This window comes from Lithobates pipiens, unplaced genomic scaffold, assembly GCF_037356315.1.
Source record: "Lithobates pipiens isolate NorthernLeopardFrog02 unplaced genomic scaffold, aLitPip1_a1.2 Scaffold_18, whole genome shotgun sequence".
NCBI lineage: Eukaryota > Metazoa > Chordata > Amphibia > Anura > Ranidae > Lithobates > Lithobates pipiens.
In genome coordinates this window covers 130,562,831-130,572,369 of record NW_027507758.1, presented here as the reverse complement: position 1 = coordinate 130,572,369, position 9,539 = coordinate 130,562,831, and the positions used below count along the sequence as shown (strand labels likewise).

At 38.4% G+C, this 9,539-nt stretch overlaps 1 protein-coding gene across 1 annotated transcript in view; it reads right to left on the bottom strand.

The window, feature by feature from the left end:
* Nucleotides 1-8,025: 8,025 nt before the first annotated feature.
* TMEM87B (transmembrane protein 87B) overlaps nt 8,026-9,539 on the bottom strand; it is a 94,180-nt gene continuing 92,666 nt past the window's right edge. Inside the window, exons 19-20 of the mRNA XM_077486117.1 lie at nt 8,595-8,625; nt 8,026-8,289 (exon numbers count right to left, since the gene is read on the bottom strand). Coding sequence (XP_077342243.1) covers nt 8,248-8,289; nt 8,595-8,625 — 73 coding nt within the window. The 3' untranslated portion in view covers nt 8,026-8,247. The remainder of the gene's footprint in view (nt 8,290-8,594; nt 8,626-9,539) is intronic.

Below are 9,539 nucleotides of genomic sequence, written 5' to 3'. Positions count from 1 at the left end.
TCACATCCTAGCAACAGAGCACGACATGGGGATTGCTGAATTTTTTTGCCAGGCTTTTAGGGGACCCAAATGGCCTAAAGATATGACAGTAAAACGAATGAACATTTTACAAAACTGCAGTTTAACCACTTTCAGACCGGACCATTTTGCTGGCTTAAGACCAGACCACTTTTTGCAATTCGGCACTGCGTCACTTTAACGGACAATTGCGCAGTCATACGACGTGGCTCCCAAACAAAATTGATGTCCTTTTTTTCCCACAAATAGAGTTTTCTTTTGGTGGTATTTGATCACCCCTGCAGGTTTTATCTTTTGTGCTATAAGCAAAAATAGAGTGACGATTTTGAAAAAAAAAGCGCTTTTTTTTACTTTTGTTATAATAAATATCCCCCAAAAAGATATAAAAAAAAACATTTTTTCCCTCAGTTTAGGCCAATACGCATTCTTCTACGTATTTTTGGTAAAAAATAAAAATTTGCAATAAGCGATTGGTTTGCGCAAAAGTTATAGCGTTTACAAAATAGGGGATAGTTATGGCATTTTTATTAATAACTTTTTTTTTTTTTTTACTAGTAATGGCAGCGATCGGCAATTTTTATTGTGACTGCGACATTGTGGCGGACACATAGGACATTTTTGACACATATTTGGGACCGTTGTCATTTATACAGCAATCAATGCTATACAAATGCATGGATTCCTGTGCAAATGACACTGGCAGTGAAGGGCTTAACCAGGGGCTGGCAGTGTAGGGGGTTAAGTGTTCCTAGGGACGGGTTACTAACTGTGGGGGGCTGGGCTATGTCTTAGTGAACACTGATCTCTGCTCCAATCACATGGCAACTCCCCGTTCAGCCGCCCCGCGAGACTATCGTGGGTATCCCCGCGGCGATCGAGTACACGGGACCCACGACCAGACTCAAGGGGGTCCCGACCCGCACGTGCGCGCGCCGCCGGCGTGCACGCGATGGCAGGGCGGCATTTAAAAATGGACGCACCTGTACGCCAATATGCCTGCCCGTACCATTCTGCCGACGTACATCGGCGTGCGCCAGTCGGGAACTGGTTAATATTTACTGGGGCCCCCTGTATGAATAGGCTATTTTCTGGAAAAGGCGACCTCTGCCTTCAAAAAGTAGTCAGAATTATTTTGCATTCTTGGTGGGGGTTAGTTATTGAAAGTATTAAAAAGATGACAGCCAGGGAACTAGCATTTTTAAGATAACCAAGCATTGGTTGTCCTTCCCCCTTTTCTAATGGCAGTCTTCTGACTTGGGCAAGACATTTTAAAAAAAGAGCACTGCCTCTCTACTTTTTTTGTTTTTTATGCAACAAAAAAATGCATCAAGCAAGACTTTGCAAATTGTTAACTATTTAAAGTATAACACACAAGGAAGTTTGCAGGCAACTTTTTTCTTTTACTAACCTCTCCTTTAAAAATGACCTTGCTTACTAATTCTTTTTGAGCCAAAAAAGTACAAACACACAGATCAGTTGGCCCCTTTCACACATGTGGACCGTTCAGATCCGCCTGTCAGTTTTTTCCAGGCGGATCTGAATGGTCGTTCCATACAGCTCCATGGAGCGTCAGATGTCAGTGGTGGCATGTCCGCTGACATCTGATCTGCTCTGCAAAATCCAGAATGATGGAGGTCTTATTTTCCATCCGTCGATCAGATGAAAAACTGACAGGCGGTCCGCAATCATCCGATCCCCCATAGGGGAGAGCGGACTCTGACAGGTCCATCCCTGCACAGAGTGCAGAGATGGACTTGTCATCTGTCGGCTCAGCGGGGATCAACAGAGCGATCTCCGCTGAGCAAGTAGAGTAGTAAAAAACGCACAGCTCAGTGTGAAAGGGGCCTTAATTTAATGCATACTTGTTTGAAGACAGACTCAAAATATGCAAGCCAGACACAACCAGGAAAGTAACATTTCTGAAAGGAGCACATCAAAAGTAGCCTAAATATTTTCCACTTAGTTTACTCTTAGGGCCCATTCCCATCAGCAGCTGCCCTAGAACAGGATGGCAGGAGTGCATACATACTAATCCTGGTGCATCGCATCAGCAAACTGACATTTCATAAAGTTCTATTGAACAGTGTGGTGCAAAGTGGTGGATTGTGTCGCATCACACTGGGAAAATCTTTAATATATATATATATATATATATATATATATATATATATTTTGCATGCCATAATTTCTTCATCACAAATCGCCAAAATGGGGTGGTGTGAACTGATCTAGGTATTCGTTCTTACAATGGGGCTGCCCAGCACAGTCCTACCTTACCTGTTATGAATGGGACTTTTTTTTTTGGAGTCGGAAAACAATTTGAGAAAATTGAAACTTTTCCAGGAGTAGAAAAAAATAGACATACAAACTATATAGTACATCTTAATATGGTATGGTCATTCAATAGATTGCAAAATCTCATCAGAACCTGAAAGTAGAAAATCGGACCATAAGACCTGACAGCACTACAGTCCTATTTTGTCAAAAAACAATAGTTCAAACTTAATAGGCAGGGAAATGGCACAGAATAAGTGATATTATGACAGTATCCTATTAGGAACCAAGTCTACTAGAAAGTGGTCTGGGGTGTCTAGCCACCCCAACTTTTCTAAATGTATAGGTCTGCCATGGTGTTAGTAGGTGGGGGCAGGGGGATTGTCGGCCTTCCAAATGAATAGAATCCGTTTTTGTGCCCAAAACTGTGCCCTAGCGGCTGCCTCTTAACATTCTTCTGCTGTATATCATCCTCCAAGATGCCTAAAATGCACTGTTTGGGCTCTAGATCGATATTGCTCTGAACGGTCTAGTTAATTGTATCAATGACTGTAGTTCGAATAGGTCCTTAAACATCGTAAAAAATAATTGCGTTATTCTTGTCCATGCTTTTGCTATGCATAGCCATTTTACATTTATACTGTATATACACGAAATTAATGCTTCAAGCGGAGCTCTAGCTTTGCACACTGCAGATTGGCAGCATCTAGCAGCAGGGAAGAAGCATTGTACAGAGGCTCTGGATTAAAGGTGGGTTTTACAGCAAAGAATTTTTTTTTTTCTAATTTATTAACTGCGCTGGGCTGAGTTCATCTTTAAAAACACAAACAAAACAGAATAAGAAACACAGTTTTATTCAAAGTCAGAATAAGTTTAAGGCACAGTAACACAGACTTGTTTCAAGTAAAAAGAAATTCCTTCAAAATGAACATGCCATTCTTGCATGGCAAGAAAAAAAAAAAAAAAAGCAAATTGTTTAGCAGATCATACCATTCCATCCAATACTTCTATCAGCATTAACGGTATAAAAATTTTTACATTAGAGTTAAATAAACAAAATATTACATAAAACATTTGTATTTTTTTTAGGACATAGTGCAGTTAAAAGTAGAGAATGGTCAGTTTCATATGTTGATACAATATTGTCACGTAAAATATTTCAATAATGAATATTTTTCATACATTTAAACATAAAATTTCAGTAAATGGAGAGACATGGAATTCTAATGAGGTTTTCTGTACTGAAGTGTTCTAAAGGAAATACAATTAGCAATTCTATGGATAATTTTGTCCCAGATGTTTGGGAGGTTTCCATTACCTTACACATGGACTTTATCAGCATTTATCACAGAACTATGACAAACTTTGTCAAAACTGTAATGATCTCTATTAAGATGTTAAGTATACAACTTCTCTTATTGTGGAAATTCAGCCAAAACTTTAGCTTGTTTTGGGTAGATTGGGGACAGTTAAAATCCTTTTTTTTTTTTTAGTTGGAGGGGATTTCAACTTCCAAATCAGAAGAACGGGAAGTGAGCAGAAGTTCTCCACAATTTTATTCTTTAAACATCTGAACGCCTCTTTCCACTATGCTACAGTCTTGTACCAAGTTACCAAAAATCTTTTACAAGGGACAAGGACAGCAAACTCTGGGAAAAGCTCTAAATCCTTCCCTACCTCATAAAAACAAAAAAGTTGAGTTCCATATGCTACAGAAGTACAGTTAGTTACAAAAGATATCAATAGGCTCTCCCACAGTATATCCATTTACAACAATATAAAAATATAAATAAAATGAGCATTAAATGCCACAACTAGAGTCCCATCCACCAATGTGAAAAGGGTCTATATGGGAGGAAGTCTCTCTCCAATTCTTATTGTGACAATGTGTCACCCAGTGTGTGACTCAAATGCACTCACCCAAATGTAATTACCCCCTAGCAAAAGGGAAGGATGTAAATCACTTAAGCCTTGTACACATGATCAGAAAATCAAATGAAAAATACCGCTTTCAAAGTGATCGGCCATTTTTAGTACCTAGTTTCTCAGCACCAATACACTCAGCATGTAGTATCTAATCAGCTTTGCGCTCGGAAGTCGGCATGCGTTCTAAAGACCGGAACCAGAAGTGACGTCACTTCCAGGTTCCGGTCTTTGGAACGCTCACAGATTCCCGAGAGTGGAGCGGGGGTGAAGATTAGATACTACAAGCCGAGTGAAATGGTGCAGAGCAACTGGGCACAGAAAAATTTGAGTGAGATTATATATATATATATATATATATATATATATATATATATATATATATATATATATATATATAGTGGGCACCTATATTCAATAAATACTGCACTGAGAACATTCATTTTTTTCTGTTGTGCATTGTATACTCCCCGAGAGGAATTGGCAACATCGTTGGGAAGTAGTATTTCTGTCGATGGATTACTGCCAATTTGCGAAAGTATCTGGAGCGTGCATCCAAGTCTCTGAATTAAGCGCTTATGACCTTCCCTTATGCTAGGGAGTCATATCATTGGAATGAGTGCATTGTAGTGGCACACATAGTGACACATTGGGGTTTATTTACTAAAGGAAAATTCACTTTGCACTACAAGTGTACTGCAAATGCACTTGGAAGTGCACTCGCGGTAGATCTGAGGGGGACATGCAAGGAAAATAAACAGCATTTTTGCTTGCACATGATTGGATGATAAAATCAGCAAAGCTTCCCTTCATTTCAGATCTTCCCCTCAGATCTACAGCGACTGCACTTCCAAGTGCACTTGTAGTGCAAAGTGGATTTGCCTTTAGTAAATAAACCCCATTGTCCAAGAAGAAGCAGGGAGAGACTTAGTCACATATAGAAAATCTTTTTCACACTGGTAGATGGGGCTTTCGTTGTGGCATTTAATGGTTAAATGAAATTTTATTTTATTTATATTTTTATATTGTTGCAAGTGTATAGAGCGTGGGAGTGTTGAGTCCATTAATATCTTTTGTAAATCGTTTAAAGTGTTAACACACTTAAAGTGTCACTAAACCCAGGACCTTGCATTCACTATATCCGGTCTCCCACAGTACACAGAACATGGAAATGTAATTATTTTAATAAATATAAACTGCCAAATACTTTCTCATCAGCAGCTATAGCAATCTTGTCACTTATATCAGTGCCCAGCCAAGCACTGGTTAAAGCTTGTAGGGGGAGTTTTCTGACTGTCCTATTAGACTGCAAAACTCTTGACCCTCTATCTGGACAGTGCTGATTGGCCCTGTGCTGATCACATGCACTCTCCCAAGAAAAAAAAAAAAACCTCTCTAGCAATACACACCAAACTGAGAATGTGCAGCCTGACTCCATAGACTCAGTTATAAGGGGACAGTGGAAGGAGGGGAGAATCAGAAGCCAGGATCAAACAGCATTTTTACACAATGCAAAGTATTAATCCCTTAGGTTACACACACACAGATTGTACTGTTGTGGGTTTAGTAACACTTTACGGTTACACAATCTTTATAGGAAGAATCTGGTTTTGAAGTGCAGCAGCACACAATTTTCTTTGAAAGGAGTAGGCGCCTACTACTAATCTATCGAGAACTACAGTTATATATAAAATTACTACTTGTCTACATGGGGATTTTGTGATTGCACTACAACACGATCAACTTACCTGTGCTAGGGAATGATCAGCTTACAAGAGGTATCTGTACTGGTTGTGAACAAATGCACAAAGCTATCACTGTTCACGGTCTCCAGGACCCAAACAGCAACATTCAGGCTTCATTCAAATCTGAACTTAGGTACAATGTAGCCAGCTACCACCATAGCAAAACATGGAACTGGCATACAAATTAATCTTGGCAGTCATATTTGTGCTGAAATGCAGTGTATAATGAAAAACACAGTCTGAGTCATTTTTACAAGATCAATGTGTGTTGTGGGGGCTCATAGAAATATATTTTATTATGATTTATTTAATGCAATATGCTTTGTGACAAACATTTTTTTTGTCACGCAGTACCATGCAAAATGTGTGCAGGGAAATGCAGTAAAGGCACATCAACACCCAAAACACATGTCACAATGCAGACGACTGCATGCAATTTCACAATGCAAAGTGTGAATCCAGCCTCAGTCATTTGTAACATAACCCACGATTTTTTTGTGGATTGGCAGACATGATTGCTGGTCATTAATTAGGATGAGGAAAAAAAAAAAAAAACTCCCAAGTAATAAAGCACTACAAAACACAAAAGGCTTTATTTATAAGTCAATGCTGCACTTTTGCAGTTGTGAGTAACTTGGTCCTGCAGCATTTTCTGCCTGTGTGTGTCAGAATCAGCTAGAACTCTATAGGTGTACTGCTCTGTAATGGTAGGGAGCAAAATGTGCACAAGACTTCAGAGCAGCAGAGTGGGTGCAAAGGAACAATAACACTTCACTCAGTCAGGTGTAAAGCTGGCCATACATTATACAATCTATTGGTATATTCTCCTTTAGATTTACCAACTCTTTAATATTGGACAAACCTAACACCACTTTCCGTTTGTATCAAACCAGGCAGGCCCTTGAACTATATAGTTGATGGTAGATCTACAGGTGATTGTACAATCAGACATTGTATAGTGTATTGTCACCTTCAGCCTTTCGCTGTGCACGATAAGCAATTTTGTGCAGACTTGGTGTTCAGAAATATTCTTTGATAGGGCAATACTAGATTTGCTAAAGCCAATTCCTGATTGGCAGCTGCTCATTACTGGACATAACTGCGCAGTGCTCCATTTACCTAGACAGAGCTAAGATTGTCTGTTGAATCTGAAACAATTGCTAGCCTAGCTAACAGTCAAAGTAGTCCATGTCATTATCATTTGTGCATGTTTGTGCCAACATAATATACATGTCTATTATCCATTTCATAATAGTAGTACAGACATATGCAACCATTAAATCTTGCAAGCAATAACGACATCCATTATGGGCATATACTAAATGAACCTCTTTAAAAGATTTAGTTCTTCATCAGAGTCACATTTTCAAAAACAAAAATTAATTCAAACCAAAATAGCTGCATACATCCCATCACTAAATAAATATAATAATTAGACACCGCCCCCTGAATAATTATTGCTTTTGTAATCAACAACGCTGATTAGAATGCCAGCTATTGCATAAGCAATGTGCGGGAATAAAGTGCTGACCGCTCTCCTATCACAAGTGCTTTAAATGTATCTTTTGAAAACTCAGCAAAAATGTATGCATATTAGCAAAGAAGCTTGCATCATCTATACTTTCCTAGAAAACATCTGCCAATTGCCCAAAATGTGCTGGCTTTGTTAATATGTTATGCACGGACAATGCAACAAAAACATCTGTAAGCAATAAAAAATAAAAATAGCCCGGACCCACACAACTGTATTGGAATGGCTAACTTTTTTTTAAACAGAAATCACAGAATACACAGACTGCACCTAGAATGAATCGCTGTTCACTGCAATATCTGTTATTTGAAATAATCAGCGACTTTTCTGTGATTGTGAATGACCGAAACCGACATATTGAAACCGCTGCTACTGAAAAAATTTCATGATGCTCAATTGGCCAAGCATAGTATGTTTTAAGAGTGTGAAATACTGCATAAAGTCTTTTTTTAAATAATCTTAGGATTTAAACTCAATCCAACAAAATAGTTTTTGTTTTTTTTAAATAGTGCATAATACATTCAAAAATTAAAATTTGCACGGAAGTTAAAGTCTTTATGCTGTAAAATAATCCCCTTATGACACATTTTCAGTCAGATGTATAAAGAAGGAAGATCTGTTTATGAATGGATAGTACAAACACGCCATATACTGAATTATTATCAGAAGTCTCCAACACTGAAGTAGCCAGTACCAATCCTGGCCTCCCGGTGAAGCAGTTCACAGTTCATTGTCAAGGAGCAATCTCTAATGACATCACTCGATCTTTGACATTTCATATTTGGTCATCATGATCTCCTGAAGTAAAAAGTGAAAATCATTAACTCGCAAAGTAAAAGGAGTCTATCAATTTGTATATCTTTTAGCTCAACAGCATATTTTTTTTCTAAACCTTGATTCCAATGAGGCTTCTTCACAAACTTTTTATTTTTCTGTAGAACTGTGTCTTATCGGTGTTGCATTATATGAAAATTGATGTCACCATTTTTCCTTTTGTTCCTCTAAGGTTTATTAGCATTCGGAATAAAATTCATCTGTATTTTTTACAAATCTCAATAAAAATGTTTCCCTTAATCATGCTTTATTAATAATGCCTCAATTACCTCATCGGAGTCCAATAATACTGGAAGCGCCCTAGAAATAAAAAAAAATAAAAAAAGAGAAAACAGAAATCATACCAAGGTCAGCAGGAAATTTGTGCCCACACGCTCATCACCCACAATTTCCACAGTATGGCCCCATCAGGAAAAGTCTCTTGTCCAGGTTCCACATATGCAGAAAAATGCCCATACAATACTTAAAAAAAACAAAAAAAAGAAACAAACTGTCCACCATAGGGACTTTAAACAAGAAAAAAAAAGGAGAGTCTACTATGCATGCATGGCCAGACCATGAGACTTTTCACGAGTAGGCAGACTCCCAAGCAAGCCACAAAGTGAAAATCTAAGAAGAGCAAGGGACAGGTGAGTATACAGGATTTGGCACTGGAGTTTAAACAACATCTGTACTAAAAAAAAAAAAAAAAAAGATTTAAATTTTACATCATTTATACATGAGCTACACCATATGGTCAGTTTATTAGGCACACCGCTTTATTACCACAAATAAACGTAGGCAGACATGGTCACGAACTGCAACTGTGACAAAAAAAGTGTTGAAAATGAATAACCTAAAGCAATTTGGATTCCTGCATGACTACTGGTGACAGACTTGGTTACTGCAGCAAAATCAGAAACAAATCAGAAACGAACTAATGTCCTTGGAATAGCATAGTATCGAAGCAGAGGAAGGCTCCCATGTTAATAGGGTAGTTATTCCTGCGCTACTACTATTATGAGATAGATCGAGGAACTGCTGCGTTCACCGAGATGGATCAAACCAAATCCTCTTAGTTATAATGTGAGGGTAGGTTGGTGTCGCGCTGTTCTGGTTTAAGGTATTACACGGGAGGGGATAGTTCCCTATATTTCTCACTCAACAAATATGAGTGGGAGAGGTATTTCTCACTCAGAGATATGGGGGAGGGGTATTATCTCTTAACACAATAT